Source organism: Pygocentrus nattereri, chromosome 22, assembly GCF_015220715.1.
Source record: "Pygocentrus nattereri isolate fPygNat1 chromosome 22, fPygNat1.pri, whole genome shotgun sequence".
Classification (NCBI taxonomy): domain Eukaryota; kingdom Metazoa; phylum Chordata; class Actinopteri; order Characiformes; family Serrasalmidae; genus Pygocentrus; species Pygocentrus nattereri.
Window position 1 is genome coordinate 15995172 of NC_051232.1, and position 17790 is coordinate 16012961.

Here is a 17790-nt window from a genome sequence, read left to right on the forward strand (position 1 = left end):
ATGAAAATCCATCAGCCTGAAGGTGATGATTCAGCTGTATGGACGTTGGAATGTTACAATAAATTACAACCCCAATTCCAATGAAGTTGGGACGTTGTGTAAAACATAAATAAAAACAGAATACAATGATTTGCAAATCCTTTTCAACCTATATTAATTGAATACATTACGAAGACAAGATGTTTAATGTTCAAACAGATAAACTTTATTGTTTTTTGCAAATATTCACTCATTTTGAATTTGATGCCTGCAACATGTTCCAAAGAAGTTGGGACAGGGGCGTGTTTACCACTGTGTTACATCACCTTTCCTTTTAACAACGCTCAATAAGCATTTGGGAACTGAGGACATTAATTGTTGAAGCTTTGTAGGTGGAATTCTTTCCCATTCTTGCTTGATGTACAACTTCAGTTGTTCAACAGTCCGGGGTCTCCGTTGTCATATTTTGCGCTTCATCATGCGCCACACGTTTTCAATGGGAGACAGGTCTGGACTGCAGGCAGGCCAGTCTAGTACCCGCACTCTTTTACGACAAAGCTACGCTGTTGTAACACGTGCAGAACACTAACATACCCCCACACCATCAGAGATGCTGGTTCTTGGACTTTGCGCTGATAACAATCCGGACAGTCCTTTTCCTCTTTGGCCTGGAGGACACAACGTCCATGATTTCCAAAACAATTTGAAATGTGGACTCGTCAGACCACAGGACACTTTGCGTCAGTCCATCTCAGATGAGCTCAGGCCCAGAGAAACCGTTTCTGTGTGTTGTTGATATATGGCTTTCGCTTTGCATGGCAGAGTTTTAACTTGCACTTGTAGATGGAGCGACGAACTGTGTTCACTGACGATGGTTTTCTGAAGTGTTCCTGAGCCCATGTGGTAATATCCGTTACAGAATGATGTGGGTTTTTAATGCAGTGCCACCTGAGGGATCGAAGATCATGGGCATTCAATGTTGGTTTTTGCTTACTTGCAGAGATTTCTCCAGATTCTCTGAATCTTTTGATGATATTACAGACTAGTGTAGATTATGAAGTCCCTAAATTCCTTGCAATTGCACGTTGAGAAACGTTGTTCTTAAACTGTTGGACTATTTGCTCATGCAGTTGTTCACAAAGTGGTGAACCTCACCCCATCCTTGCTTGTGAACGACTGATCCTTTCAGGGATGCTCCCTTTATACCCAATCATGACACTCACCTGTTTCCAATTAACCTGTTCACCTGTGGAATGTTCCCAACAGGTGTTTTTTGAGCATTCCTCAACTTTCCCAGTCTTTTGTTGCCCCTGTCCCAACTTCTTTGGAACGTGTTGCAGGCATCAAATTCAAAATGAGTGAATATTTGCAAAAAACAAAGTTTATCCATTTGAATATTAAATATCTTGTCTTTGTAATGTATTCAATTGAATATAGGTTGAAAAGGATTTGCAAATCATCGTATTCTGTTTTTATTTATGTTTTACACAACGTCCCAACTTCATTGGAATTGGGGTTGTATAACCAATTAGGTTCAATGAAGTTTGCGCTCATTTTTTGGTCGAGGTAATAGTCTAAGGCTGTTTTTTAAATTGAAAAAAATCCTAGGTTTATAGATTTGTTGATTATGTTTATTATCAATGTGTTATCTATATTACTCTATTATGCAAATGGTCTTTCTAGTTATATTTTGATTCACTGTGTTTTTTTAATATAATTTTAACTGTACCAATATAATCTAATCAAATCACGGCAAATTTTGAGATTTCATGACGCAGTGAATCATTTCCTCCATGATCAGTCATGATCAGATGAAATAATGAGGTCAGAGATTTTCAGCCTTATTTGTGTGTATTGTCTATGTGTGTGTGCATGTAGGTGTTTTGCACTGATTGACAGCAGCACTCTAGAGCAGACTCGAGAAGAGATGGAGACAGAAAAGACTCATCTGGAGAGCCTAGTGGAGCTGGGCCTGTCCTCCACCTTCAGCACTATTCTCACCCAGTGCTCCACGGAGATATTCCAGGTTATTTTATAACACACACAAGCAGGCTATGTATTACAACAACAGTCTCTGTAGCAAGTTATAGCAGGAATCATATTCAAGGAGCTCATGTGTCAATTTTTATGTCTTTTTGGGGTCTTTTTGGTTGGCTGAACTGTAGTTGAATGTCCTCTAAAGCCTGTAATTTTAGAAATCCTATTCTTTGGGGACTCACACTATACAGTTGAATAAACTATTATGTGTGGCCAAGCCAAAAAACACATAGTCTGATTGCTATGCTATGTGAAACACAGCCTCTACAGACAGGTCTGTCTATGGACAAATAACGATAAAAGCTAGTTAATTCAAAACAGCCTGCTGCATACAAAAGCACCGAACAAACACATTGAGAAACTGTGCTGCAGCAGCTTTGCTAACTTAACACTGTGCAATGAAAATAAAGTAGTAAAATAAGGTAATGATTTACATAGGCAGAGCAATATAGTTACTCTACAGCTTATTTTACAAGGACAGTTTTTAAAAAATCAACCTAATGTTTATACCTCACAACTCTATTCAGTCAAATATAGTAAAGTCAGCATATATATACCTCTGTTATCTAATAGATAGTCAACATTTAGGTTTTTTTTATCTATCAACTACTTTTTCCAAAATAAAATAAGAAATGCTTATTACTTTTTACTGTATTTATGGTTATTTGTATTTATTCTAATGCAGGGATGCTCCAGGCCTGGAGGGCTGGTGTCCAGCATAGTTTGGTGATCTTGCAGCTCAGACACGCCTGACTCAATTCTTCTGTTAATTGGCAGGCTTACAAGATGTGTTTGAGAAGGGCATCTACCAAACTGTTCAGGACACTGATCATCCAGGACTAGAGTTGTGCACCCCTGTTCCAATTTATTTATTCTAACGTTTTATGTTTATTCTCCAATGACATACAAGCAAGCACAAACAAAAAAGGTTAAATAATTTTAAATGACTTGAAGTAACTTTTGCACAGTATTGGGGACGCTCTTATAGAGACTTACAAAAGTGCTTTGTTGTCCACTCACAAAATGTATCCTAGCTACTACAAGTAGAGTTCAAACTACCCTTGATAGTGTGTGTTGCAATGCACTCCATACAAATAGCTATGTTTAACTGTAGCTTACTTCCTATGACAGTTTTAGACTGAACAAACATTCACTACTTGGCTCAGAGTCACACCTCAGAGACTCAAGGCTTGACTTATTTTTGCATAAAGTGATATCCCTTTTCAGGGCCATTTTCTTGGTCATCATTTGTAGGTTCCCCCTCTTTTTGTTTTTTCCTATAAAATCAGGACATTTGAGAAGAAACGAAAGCATGCGCCAATTCACAAATGTCCTGCTGTGTATTTTTGTTTCTTCTGTCAGGTTGCTTTGGAGAAGGTCTTCATCTTCGCCACGACCAATATCTTTGAGACTCATGTAGCAGGGAGAATGGTGGCAGACATGTGTCGAGCAGCTGCTAAGGTATTTCTCTGCCTGCTTTACAGAATACATACTGTACTGTACATACAAATTAATTTAATTGCTTATAAATGTTACTAATTTAATTGTACAGACCCTTTTAAATGACATTAGACCATATTTGCGAACGTTATGAGGGAGGTTCTGTGATAGGATGTGTGAGAAGTGACTTTGTATGTTTGTATGTTTGAATGTACCCACATTGTAAGTACTCAGTGAATGCTGCTGTATGTTACGTGCAAGTGTAACTCTTCATCATTACTATTGAGCTCTCTCATTGTCATATTAGATGTTTCTTGGGTGAATTTTAAAGTTTGTCCTAATTTTAGTCAATTGTTTTCGTCCTCAGTGTCAGCCAGAAAAGTCTCTCAAGCTTTTCGTCCCACACTGCTGCAATGCCATAATTCATATCACAACCAGTAAGTTAAAGTGTGCATGAGTATGTTGTGTTCCGTATAAGTGCAAACATATACAAAGAAGGGCTTGAGCCTCTGTGTTTTTTCCCTCACACTGCCCCCCTGCCCTTGTGGTTGGAGTCAGTAATAATTCTGTTTTATATTGCTGCTGGCATTGTTCAAGACTTATTTCAGCGTTCAGCCTTAGAGTGTTGCTACTGGGCCGATATCAGTAGAAAACAACCAAAAATATCATTCTGGGTCGTGGCAGGAGCTGGAGCCTATCCCAGCAGTCACAGGGCAGAATGCAGGACAGACCCTGGACAGGTCACCAGTCCACCGCAGAACAGCTTTTGATCAGTGGGGAACAAATGTAATATGTGTACATCATTAGTAAGAAACAAGACAGTCAGCTTCTTATTTCATTTTCATCTGAAACTGCTGTAGGTTTCCATGTAATTGCTATGAAAGCTAAAAATTACATAGCCTCTATTTCTAATAGATGTGGGCAGTCAAAGATGTCTGCCAAATTTCATACAAATTGACCTTTGTTCTTGGTATAGTAAGTAGTGCATTTTTAATATAAAAGTCAGAATACATAGAAAACTGTTTTGAGAAATGAGTGAAATAATTCAACAGCAATTATCAGTGTATTTAAGTCTCAAAGTGCACAAATATTTACTACTAGGAATTATGCTACCAGATATCAGTGTTTAAAGTTTCAAAAAGTAGTCAGATAATGTAAGATAATATAATAAGATGAATTTATTTATTGGCTGTAAGCAAAATCTACTGCACTGCTCCATCTACAGATAGTTCTTTACCTTGTACAGAAAGTTTTTAAAAGAAATTTTCTATTCTTCTGTGTTAATAGATGTTGAATATGTTTCTTACTGTATTGTGTTGTTGCTGCTGGATGCCTAAATTTCCTTCGAGATCAATAAAGTATCTATCTATCTATCTATCTAAGATAACATATCAATCAATATCAATAAAGTATCTATCTATCTATCTATCTATCTAAGATAACATAAGACAATGTAATAAGATAATGTAAGATAATGTAATAAGGTAACATAAGATAATGTAAGATAACATACTGTACGTTTCTCCCTGAGCCCCTGCCATCCAAAATGTCACAGGTATGTGTGAGTGTGAGTGTGGCTAGTGGGTTAATGCCTCTTTTAATACTTTGTGTTTCCAGATGAGGAGGTGTTGAATGATGAGGAATTGGATAAAGATTTGATGTGGAACCTGCAACTGTTATCTGAGGTCAGTTTCCCAAACTCATTGCATTAAATCCACAAATCCACGTACACAGGCAAACATGAACACAATATATAGCGAGAGTTGTTATATTAGTAAGTATAAGTAATATTGAGTTATGATGTACACAAACACACACACACACATACACATGTGTATGTGTATATGTGTACATATAAATATAAAATAGGCTGCAGTTACCTGTTTACAATTTTTTACAATCACCATTTTCTAAATTTGAAACATTGCGTGTTAGATTTTTAAAAATACTTTCAGTCTTTATACTTTCAGTCATTCTACAGGTTTCCATCATTCTGAACACATATTTATTAAAAAAATATATAGATGGGTAATTAATTTACGCTATTAGCAGGACTGGCATATTAAAATGTTATACATTTATATGAAATCAAATTGGTTTTATATTGTTGAATACATTGTTTTTAGTCTTTTGAACAGTACTGTATACATGTAAGGTTGCTGTTGTAAGAAAACATCCTGTGTCTCTGACATTTTATAAAAAGAAGGAGCAACATTTCATGTTTATTGTATGAATTGTGATTATAATTGGAAAAAAAACATGTGAAATTGAATTACAAGGTATTAATATGACATCCACCATGTTTATTAATTTAATTAATGTTATTTTAGTCTATTTTTTAAGCTTGAAACTGACCTGCACAAGAGAAATCCCTTGTACGTATTGAGAAAAATAAAACAGATTCTGACTCTTTCTAACCAAACCTCTCCCTACCTCTCTCTGTAGGTCACTCGGGTGGATGGAGATAAACTGTTGCCTTACAGTGCTCAGCTTGTGCAGATTCTTCAGCTTACATTGCACCTGAAGAGTAAGCAGGGCTACAGTCTAGCCTGCAGTCTGCTGTACTACACACTGCGCTCCACAGCCCTTATCTATCCCATTGAGTACTGCAGCGTACCTGGCGGATTCCAGCAGCCCCACCACCAGCACCTGCCCATCAAGGTTAGCAAATTAGAGTGGTACAGATGGTAACGGGGTGGAAGGGGTGTCAGCGGCAATGCCAACATATACAAATTATATACCACTATTTCTTTTCTTATATTGATATTAAACCTATAGTATTGGATTGGCTAGTAACAGTCTGATATTTCTTCTGCTGCAGCCTCTCCGAGACTTATTTTTGGCACAGCTCAAGAATTTTGTATGGAAAATATTATTAATAATAGCAGTTATATACTTGACAACCATCTTGCAACCCCACAAAAATAATCACAAAATTCCAAAAAATGTTTATGGCATCCAGTCATAAGCTTGTTCATATATCATTTGAATGTCTGTGCTTGGATGGTTTGAGGAAGGTTGTCGCTGAGTACAAGGAGCAGTGAGATAATGAGCTAACCAGTAGACAGTTACACAACGATTGACCAGCCAGTGTGTGTATCTAAGTGACCAGACACCACACTGATCCTATTAAGTAGGATAGGGTAGAGTGGCTGATGTCTCTTTTCTTAGAACAGCCATCACTTTCTCCTGCTTGTTTATCTGTTGAACTAACAACAATAAGACAATATGTTATCATTATCTTGATAAATTATGTCGATTTTATCAATCATCAATATAAGTCCATTGCACCTCAGCCGACATTTATCTCTTTTATATTTTTTATGAATATGTATTATAGATATGAAACGTGTGTGTATGTATAATAATTTATTTCTGCCAAATGTTTGATCCATCCTTCTGTTCCTTCTTTAATAGTTATAAGTTTTACATTGTATTCATAGTGCCAGGGTCCTTTCTCGGTGGTGTCTGTTCCTCCCACAGTCCAAAGACATGCAGGCAGACAAACTAGACATGCTAAATTGTCCCTAGGTGTGAATGTGTGTGCAAATGTGTGTGTTTGTCTACCCTATCATGGCCTGGCAGCCTATCTGGAGTGTTTTCTGCCTTCCACCCGATGACCGCTGCAATAAGCTCCAGCACCCCCAGCAGCCCAGGAGGATATGCAGCTTAGATATTGTGTGCGCGTGTGTGTGCTCGTGTGTGTGCGCGTGTGTGTGCGCGTGTGTGCGTATGTGCGTGTGCGAGTGTGTGCGAGTGTGTGCGAGTGTGTGCGAGTGTGTGCGAGTGTGTGCGCGTGTGTGCGCGTGTGTGCGCGTGTGCGCGTGTGCGCGTGTGTGCGTGTGTGTGTGTGTGTGTGTGTGTGTGTGTGTGTGTGTATTCACAGTCTTTTCTAGCTTTTTGTAAATGAGGGACTACTTCCCAATGTACCAAACCTCAAAAACAAATCAAAATTTTTGATATGTTACCTACTATGAGTCAGTTCCAAAGCCATATCCACATGCTACACATATTAAAAAAAACATGCTTTCTGTCAAATGTGTTTTGTTATGCAGCTATAGGTGCCTGTGAGAAACTGTGAAGTTTTGTATTTTCATGTAATATTTTCATAATTTCAGAATTTTTCAGAATTTTTAGACTTAAGCTGTAAAATGCTGAGAATGTTCCTCAGGTAGTTTTGCACTCTGGGGAACTCCCAGAAGAGACAGGTGAACCTGTTTTCTGCCATTTCTTCTCCTAAAAATGCAAATTATTGTCTTTGAATTATAATTATTGGCTTTTGTTATGATGAATCCAAACCCTTAAACTTAACCAGGGGACCAGCCGGATGTCTGGAGAAGTGAAGTTTATTAGTTTGCGCGCAGGTACAAGACACCTAGCCAGCCTGTAAGACACTGGGCTAATGCAGTTTTATAGCAGGACTGATGCCAAGATTAGTCTCAACCTATACAATACAAAATGTGTTGATACTTGTTGATATTGGACACACAAAGGCTGACAGCTGGTCTTTAACTGGAAAAAAATGAGTTCCACAGGTCAGGCTAGGTAAGAGTAGCATACAAGTTGCTAGCTATTTCCTGTGTCATTAAAAATTGTACCCAACCAAGTGACTTGGTCCCAAATTTTTCAAAACATTTCTTTTAGTACCTTTAAAAAGACACAAATACTGGATTTTTTAAAATAAGATAAATAATATTGCAAACAGTACTTTTGTACTTTTTTTTTCTCTTACCTCTCCTCCGTCTCATTTCTCTAATGCAGGACTGGGGGCGACCAGGGGATCTGTTGAACTTGGCCATCCAGTGGCACATGCCCAGTGAGGAAGAGAAAAGTTTTGTGTTTAACACTCTGGACCTGCTTCTGCAAAATGAACTAAAGCAACTGCAGAGGCATGTGCAGGGAGAGCAAGAGATGAGCAGGTATCACTAATTAATAAAGCGATAAGCCATGCATTAAAGTGATTTTACCAAAAAGGTTGGTTTGTTAGAATAAAATTGACCATGATCATTTGCATTCTGTCTTTGTCCCTTAGAATTAAACAGACCATTTTTCTTATTCTATTGATATATTTACATTAAGCAGTGTTGGCTGAAATTCTCCTTATAACTTTAGTCAGAATGAGCGTGTTAAATTGTTGTAGGGATGAATAGGTGGATGTTTATCATTCCATCACAGAAATAATGTATTCTAAAGAGGCTGTTTTTGCAGCTTAGTTTCCATATGTAGATAAAATGGACAGGGGAGTGAACCTTAATGTTTACATACTACATTAAACCCTGTTATTAACAAGACGTAGAAAAATGATGTTTTTATGAATGTCATGGCCCGTGTAATATTTTGTTTATCAGCACAAGAACACTGATGTGTGCCGTGATATGTACACTCACTGAATACTCTATTAGGAGCACCTTTGCACCTGCATAATTCATGCAATTATCTAATCGGCCAATCGTTTGTCAGCAGTGCATAAATTCATGCAGCCAGCTACAAGTAATGTTCTCAACATCTATTATAATGGTGAAAAATGTGATCCCAGTGGTTTTGACCATTGCGTGATTGTTGTGTAATAAAGAAATAACAGAAGCCTACAGAAAGGCTGCGGTAACTCAAGATAACCACTCTGTACAATTATGGTGAGGAGAAAAGCATCTCAGAAGGCACAATACCTCAAAACTTGAGGCAAAATTGCCACAACGAAAGAACTGGACAGCTCAAGACCAGAAAACAGCCTGATTTGATGAATTTTAATTGCTGCTGAGGCACAGATGGTAGGTTCAGAATTTGGTGCCAGTTCAATGAATCCATGGACCCAACCTGCCTTGTGTAAACACTCCAGGCTAGTAGAGGTGGTAATTGTTTTGGGAATGTTTTATTGGCACACTTTGGGCCCATTAATACCAGTTTGAGTATTGTTGCTGACCATGTGCATCCCTTCTTGGACAACAGTTCATTGTACTTCATTGCCTTTCCTAGTCACTGGACCTCAAGCCAGTAGAACACCTTTGGGATGTGCTAGAACGGGAGATTCAAAAAAGTACACCCAAAAAAAACAAATTGAATTGCATGATGCAGTCATGTCAGCACGGACCAGATTCTCAACTGAATGTTTTCAACATCTTGTGGAATCCATGCCATAAAGAATGAGGCTGTTTGGAGAGCAAAGAAGAGACCCTGTCTAGATTTAATGTAGTGCTCGTAATAAAGTGCTCAATGCATGTAGACATGTTATGTATTTTACAATGGCTTAGAACATAGTTCAACCAATTGGATTTTAGAATCGTCCATTTTATAGCATAAAAATGTATAACCGTAGCCCCGCCTAGTGTTAATCAACATATATTTGCATGTTGGTTAACTTGAAAACGAAAAAGCAAAGTGGGAAATGAAAAGTAAATCACCAGCAGATGGCGTCTGTATTCATTTCCATTTATCTTTTTAATTATGACATTTAAAGTGTGTTGATGCTGAAAACTGAATCGCAAATGGTAACTTTGCTGTTGATTACCCTTTTGCATTTGCATTTTGCCAGATATGCGGCCTATTGCTTTGAAAAAGAAATAAGAACGTAAACATTGCATTTTGATTTTAGTTTTGACACACAGTAGACATTTCATGAAGAAAAATCAAAGCCAGAGTGAAGCTTGGATTTTCTTTTTTCTATTAGTTCTTCCATTTTAGATATATGAAATACCTGAATAATTACTAAAATAAAATGACACATAGCTTTTTTTATTTTTTGCAAATAAAGGTATTTCATTTTCAATTTTGCCAGGATATTTGCACAGACTTTGTTCGGAAATAGAAATGGCATAAGAGCTTTGCATTTACATTTTTATGTTTTAATTCTTTTTTTGCCCAGATTTGCCTCCCATACCTTTTATGTCATTGTCCCCCACTTTTAAAATTGTCTAGTGACGTAAAGAGATGGTTCAGGTGATCTGTTCATTCCAAAAACCTCTGACCCATTGGCCATGCTTGGTAGCTGTGCCTATATACCCACATGAGCTCATGTTTTAGCATGGAACCTGGCTACAGGAGATCTTTTAAAGATTTGGAGTATTGTAAAGTATTGTATTGTAGCTTACTTTGGCTGATGAAAACGACATTGACTTTGAGTCTTTTTGTCTTGTTTCAGGGATGATATACTGCAGAGTCTGTCCATAGTGCATCACTGCCTTCTGGGTGCTGGCAGCCTTCTGCCTCCACTGCGTGGAGAACCGGTGCCGGAGCTGTGAGTGTCTCACATAAACACATGGACACAAGCAAAGTTGATAATGGCAGCTTTTTTGTTTATAGTAACATTTTAATGCAAGCTGCATCTTCAGTGTAGTGCAGTATTTGGAATTGATTTCATTCTGGTTGAGCTTGAAACTGTTTCTATTCTCTCCATTAGTGTCCATAGTATGGTGCAACTCTGTGAGACAAATCTGTACACTGGTGTGGAATATGGTAAGAACGATTGTTGCCACAGTTTGCCACATTTGGAACTTAACTCTGACATTCTCATTCTTTTCTTGTGCTCTCTCTGTTTTCCAGACATGTCAAGACAGAACTACAGAGAGGTCATCTGTACAGTGATAAGACAGCTGCTGCGTAAGTGACAACTCTACAAATGTTAAATAGTGAATAATCAGACCTGGAGGTAGATGTCTACTACTAGTACTCTGAACTAGTGAACTACTAGTTCAGAGTATTTTGGTGTTAAGCAGTTAATTGTTGAGAAACTTACTCGAATTTGCCTACGAAGTTGATAATGAGAAGCAGGGGTTACAATGTCTGTAATTCCATAACCCTCCCCAAAAAATTGCCTTAAAATAAAGGATATACTGCTGGTACCACCCCACCATGAATGGATTTAAAAATTATATATGGTTTAAGGCTAAAATGTTGTCTCAGAACTATCGTAAAACAATTTCTTAGGCACCAGACAACATATTCATAATAATTTCTTTTAATCGCTTTGTTTGAGGTTACTTAGAGGCATTTAAGTCTTCGGATGTCTGGTTTCTCTCACCACTGTTGTGAACAATTCTGGCTTTGTCAGTTTCTCTGCGATGGCACATTTCACATCTGACCACTTTGAATGACTTTCTTTATGTCTTAATGATTGCATTCTGCAAAAAAAAATTGAATATCAGTGGAATTCCTTAAGCAAAAAAAATTAAAAATCTAATTTACACAAATTTCATCCCACCCCTGATATAGTTGATCAGCCAAGACAATATTTGAAGTTCTCAATTCAGCAAAAAATGTATTTGCACCATTTTCCACTTATGCCAGTAGTCACTTAGGCCAATCCCATTTCACCCCTTGCCCCTACCACTTAGCCTTTAGCCCTCTGTTTTGCACATTCATGTCTAGGGTTAGGGTGTACTAATTTTTATTGAGATAGAGGGGTAGGGCAAAGTGTTAGGGCTATGTTGCCCTTCGAATGGATGATTTTGTCAGAGGTTCACTCCAAACATAGTGTTATGAGAAAAAAGAAAAAATCACTGTGCAAGTTGGCTGCACGAGCGACCAAAGAAACACACAAATGTATTTTCTGTTAAATAATATGATAACCATTGTTTTATCTTAGTTTAATGTCGTTTCAATGTATTATGGTCGTTTTCATCGTAACAAGCATTAACATCGCTAATAGCATGCTAATGTTTAGGTAGCTAGCTAGCTAACTTTCCCATTTCACCTTAAATAGTCCAGTAGTTCTGACTCCTGAAGTGCCAGAATGAAACTGCTGCACCACTTAAGGTGGATCTGGGAAATTCAAACAAGAACCTGGTGAATAACTGACTTCAGCTTTGTATCCCCAAAGAATGGGCGATCATACACTCACCGGCTACTTTATTAGATACAACTTGCTAGTAAAAGGTTGGACCCCCATTTGCCTTCAGAACTGCCTTAATTCTATGTTGCATTCTTTCAACAAGGTATTGGAAACATTTCTTGGTTGTAACAAGTGGTTATTTGAGTTACTGTTGCCTTTCTATCATCTCAAACCAGTCTGCCCATTGTCCTCTGACCTCTCACATCAACAAGGCATTTTCATCCACCGCATTTTCATGTACCTAATAAAGTGGCTGGTGAGTGTAAATAAGCATATGAAAGCATATGATGCCCCAAATATAACTAAGCCCAGCAACCAGGTTGCTGAACTTTTCCCTTCTCTGCTATCACTGCACACTGGCAGGGTTGCCTACAGAGCACAGCTAGTAGCCTGTTAATAAAGCGATGTGTTGGGTTTTTTGTTTTGTTTTTTTATTATTTAAGGGTTGTCCAATTTTGCAGGGCAAGATTTCAACCACTATCCCTTGTAACTCAGTTCCAAAGGGTTAGGGTTGCACTCGAAAGCAAGGGTTAGGGGTTAAAAGAAGAAATGGGCCTTAGTCATGTCTGGAATCCAAATTTTGCTTATTTCATTTAGTGCTGGAGTTACAAGGCTAAGATTGTCAATAAACACGAAGTCAGTAGTCATCCAAATCTTTTCTTTAGATACATTCCAAAATAATCTCTCAATCTGTTCAAACCACATCTAGATCTTCATTAATGTTGCATGAATTTGCAGTTTGACATTTTAGAGTAGAGTTTTACTGAGAACAATAAACATGAACAAAACTTCACCCTGTAGCTGAACGCTAGAGGCAGACAGCAGATTTTAGATAGATGTTGTGCTAATTTCTGATTCACCTTTGTGTGCAAGCTCATTACATGTACATATGTAGACAGATTACAGGTGAAATTAAGATATATATATTTATAAACACAAACAATAGAAATTGCAAGCATAATTTATCTTTCATGTGCCTGTGTGATGTGCATGCACATGAAGTGGACTTGGAAATTGGCACAACACCTGTTGTCTAACAAACTAATTATGGACAACAAACATGTCTTAACTGATTCACTACATGCTGGCTACGTGGAAAATCATGTAAATTAGATAAGTAAGTAATCGCAAGTATAGAAGCCGTGTGTGTCTCTGTTTGAGCTACTGTTATCTATAAGAGTGACCAAGAGTGCTGACATAACATGAAATAAAACAACATAAACAAACCTACTTGACTAAACAGGCAGGTCAGTGATGATTCTGTTTGCAATTTGCACACTGCTAATCAGTGGGGTATACTTCAGACACCAAACATGGCTGATCGAACTACACTTGGAATAAGAAGAAATTAAGTCAATTTGATTTTTGACTGAACCATCACTTCAACATGTTTGCTTTTATAAAATGTTCTGTGAGAGGAAAAGGGAAGGAGAATTTCTCAGAGTAGAAGCGCTTGCTGAGCTAGGATCAGATTTCCGTTTAATTGAAATAGATCAACACCTCTTCTCAGAGGAGCTTGATAAATACAGGCCAAGACCTCTTTTGTTCTGGAATATGTTACACATCTAACACACGAAATATCCCTATTGATATTTTTTTACAGACCACATCCTTGATCACTCTGAGGATGACACCAAATCACTGTTTTCCATCATAAAGGTGAGCCCCAATTTAGAAAGACAACACATTGTTTAATTTAGAAAGTTATTACCCATTAGGGCTATCCCAAATACCATTTTTTGGGCTCCAGAGCTTAGGAAGCAGCCAACAACGAATATTCTAGGCATAGAGGCAAGGGCCGGGTGTAAGGGTTAAGCCTGCACCGCCTGCTGCCAGCAGAGGGCGTTGGCAGCAAGGCGTCCAGCCTGCACCACCTGCTGCCAGTAGAGGGTGATGGCAGCAAAGTGCCACGGACTAATCAGGCTAACCTGATACACCTGGGAGTTCCCCCATTTAAGGTGGTGGCAAACGCCAATGTTTATCACACCTTTGTAGAGGGGTGCCCGGTATGGTGTTCAATGAAAAGAAAAAAAGAAAACAAACAGGAAGGAAAAGAAAAAGAAAGGAAAAGAGCTGGAAAGACAAAAAAACTGCCCCAAAACCTACTGAGAGCTCAAAAGAAGGCTTCAAGCCCTGCTAAAGTGTTTGCTCCTTGAGCAGCAAACCTGCAAAACTTAAGGCGGACCTTCCTCTCAAAATCACAGAGGGGAAGTGTCCTGTTTTCTTTACTTTTGGCCTTTTTCAACTAAGCCTTTGTTTGAGCACGCCGGTTATGGCGTTTCCTTTGTTTGATGTTCGTTCCCGTGCTTTTTTTTCTCCCTTCCTTGAAGGGCTTCAACCGAGGCTGCCTGTATACCCCGGTGGCGCAGTGGCAACATCATAGACCACCGATCCGTACAGCGGTGGTTCGAACCTGACTTGGGATTGCCCTTGTTAGGCACAGGCTCCATTGTCCCCTTGTATCTCCTTACCCCTTTTTGCTGGGTTTCAGTTCTGCACTTGGGTCTGCCTCCTCGCCGTCCCGTAACACAGGGAGGTTGAGAAAGCTATTAAGAAAATCCATGTTCGACGCCTGTGTTGAAAGCACATCCATGGCTACATTTGTTGTAAAATCCACACACATCGTGGCTTCAGTCCATCTACCTGGCCTGCTAGCCTCTCTTAGTGACAGTCTAGCTAAGTCTAGTCTAACTCAAGGTGCGAAGCGCATACACTCATGTTTATTAAAAATGTGAAAGATCTAAATCAAAGGCTCTACTTTTCCGCTGAAGCATAAAGAAAATTTTATAGTCATTTAATAGTCAGTAGTGAGGAATATCACATGGTAACATGGTATCTGTTTGACCTCCAGGTCATAAATGACCTACTGCACTTCAGAGGCTCACATAAACATGAATTTGAGTCACGTTGGAAGAGCTTCAGCCTGGTTAAGAAATCCATGGAGAACCGGGTGAGACCCTTATTCAAAAGTAATTCAATTATCAGACCAACTAGTGAGCGAACAAGTGATTAAGTCTTTAATTTATTCTCCAGCTCCATGGAAGCAAACAACACATTCGAGCATTGCTCATCGACAGAGTAATGCTACAACATGAGGTGAGTATTTCAGACATTGCTTGCAAGTTCTAAGGCTATTCCCTGTTCCCTGGAGCTGTATTGATGGTTTTGTATGGCTGTTGATATTTGTGTTTGCCAGCTAAGGAATTTGACAGTGGAGGGCTGCAAGTACCTCACTGTTCACCAGAATCTCATAAAGGACTTGCTCCGACTGTCCACCACCACTTACAGTCAGGTATTGGTTAAAACACAAGTACACAAGTACACAATTTCATCATTTTCCATTGATCCATGAACAACTGTGAGTACATAGTGCTATACCTGTAATGCAGTTGTCCTCATTTTGTCATTTTGAGGATATTTAATTTCTATAAGCATAAAATTGTAATGCTGCTATCCTTGTATCTGAAACCAAAACCTAAAACAGAGGTGATTTCAACTGATTTTTAAAATTTCTTCAGAATTTAAATGTTAAGATGTACACACTGTTATGCTAAATGCTTTGTTCTAGACAAACCTACTTACCGTAGTGGTGATAGGAACCACACGTCAAAACGCTGTTCCCTGAAATCGTTATGATTATTATCCTTGATGCCAGAGACATTTTTTCCAAACCTTTTGAGAAAAGGTCTTTGTCTAAAATGTACTTTTTTAAAATACACTCAGGACACAGAGATTATAAGGTGTTGTAGAGGCAAATTAGTACCCAAAACTCTTTGAATTCACCGGTATTAACAACATTACATATAAAAACTCAGGAGACACTTTTTATATTTATGTTTTATGTAATAAATACAATGGTTATATTGACCTTTACACATCACAGCTCCTAGTTTCTATCACCTCGATTGTAAATCAGAGTTGGCAGGTTTCTTAACAATTAACCATTTCAAGCGATCAATCAGTCATCCGATCTTTATTTAATTGTGAGTATACTGAGATGATCTTTCATCACAATTTCACATCAAACCGCTTTGAATGACTGTTAAGATCTCAACGATTGAACGTTTTGAAAATTGGTGCAATTCTTCTTTAACATCAACAACAAAAAAATATATTTTAGCTCTTTTAGTTTTATGTTTTCCTATTATTGTGATGAGTCTCTTTGTTCTGAAAGGTGAGGAGTAAAGCTCAGAGTGTGCTCTTTACTGCCCTGGGAACCTACAACTTCTGCTGCCGAGATATAATCCCTCGAGTGCTGGAATACCTGGACCCTACCCGCACCAACGTCACCCAACAGCAATTTAAAGTATGATTCACAAGCCACCAACTATTTATATAACTAACAGTCTTCATAACTCTGACCTAGAAAATGCTTTTAATAAACAAGTATGTTTTCTTTGCCAGTTTTACTTAACTTCATATATTAAAGATTAACCATGTTTTTCTAGTATACAATATCACACGTGTCTGCGGCAACCCTTGTGACAGTGCTAGCTTGGTAATAATGCCAAAGCCCATATATTTTAAACCCTTGTTGTGCTGTCTGCATCCATTAGCACTCAACCTTCAGTGGTGTGTTTGCTTTAATATGTGCTTTAACAGTAATTTGAAAAGACAACAGTTAAATCTTTATTTAAGCAAAAACTGCTGTTCATACCAAGGAAGACTTTGATGAGTGCTATATTCTCAGGATGTTTGTAAATAGCGCTTAAATGTTAATCTTTGTAGATATTTTTTCTTACTTAGCTAAAAGGTGAGAAAATAAAAATTTCTAATTAAATTCAAATCCCCCCGCCCCTCCTTGTTTTAAGTGTTTTTTTAATCTCTCCTTCCGTTAGGGTGCCTTGTACTGTCTTCTTGGGAACCACAATGGAGTGTGCTTGGCTAATCTTCAGTACTGGGACTGCATAGCACTAATGTGGCCCGCTATTGTGCGCTCTGGTCTCTGTCCCACCATGTATCTGGAGAAGCCCTCGGTAGTGCGACTCTTTGACGATCTCGCCGACAAAATTCACCGTCAGTTTGAGACCATCAGCATTGACTTCTCTGTAAGCCCACCTGCATGCTCACAGACTGTAAATGGATGGAATTAAAGTGGTGTAGCTTTTAGCTTTGCCTCTTAAAAGAATATAGAAAGATGGATAGATTAGATACACCGATGGAAATATAGATAGACTGAAGTTTTGATGTACAGACAGATGAAGACTGATAGATGGCTTGATAGATGAATACCAATATAGACACCACAGAGCAATTCTATTTTTTGTGTAAATGGATGATTTTTAAGCATCAGTTCATCAGAATAGAGGCTGTATTGTGGGAGGCAGTACCATACACTCGTGCTGTCTTAGTCTAGCAGGCTAAAAACACTACAGGCAGGTTTGATATCATGTCCAACTGCAATTTTTAAAATTGATATGATAGCACAGCATGATTTAATCAAATTGACCTCATACTGGTGTAGTGGGTTTTGCAATTTAATGCTGTTATTGCTAGAACATTAGATGAGG

At 38.2% G+C, this 17790-nt stretch overlaps 1 protein-coding gene across 6 annotated transcripts in view; it reads left to right on the top strand.

Annotated features, from left to right (window-relative positions):
- The window catches only part of psme4a (proteasome activator subunit 4a), a 72435-nt gene that overhangs the window by 25467 nt on the left and 29178 nt on the right, over positions 1-17790 (top strand). For all 6 annotated transcript variants that reach the window (XR_005129363.1, XM_017715011.2, XM_017715013.2 and 3 more), the window contains 15 exons: positions 1858-2005; positions 3379-3477; positions 3824-3893; positions 5074-5141; positions 5902-6117; positions 8218-8375; positions 10592-10687; positions 10850-10905; positions 10993-11049; positions 13884-13939; positions 15132-15230; positions 15314-15376; positions 15477-15572; positions 16455-16586; positions 17119-17328. Coding sequence is in view for 5 of the 6 variants with exons in the window: in XM_017715011.2 (XP_017570500.2) it covers positions 1858-2005; positions 3379-3477; positions 3824-3893; positions 5074-5141; positions 5902-6117; positions 8218-8375; positions 10592-10687; positions 10850-10905; positions 10993-11049; positions 13884-13939; positions 15132-15230; positions 15314-15376; positions 15477-15572; positions 16455-16586; positions 17119-17328 (1624 nt within the window). In the remaining variant the exon portion in view is untranslated. The remainder of the gene's footprint in view (positions 1-1857; positions 2006-3378; positions 3478-3823; positions 3894-5073; positions 5142-5901; positions 6118-8217; positions 8376-10591; positions 10688-10849; positions 10906-10992; positions 11050-13883; positions 13940-15131; positions 15231-15313; positions 15377-15476; positions 15573-16454; positions 16587-17118; positions 17329-17790) is intronic.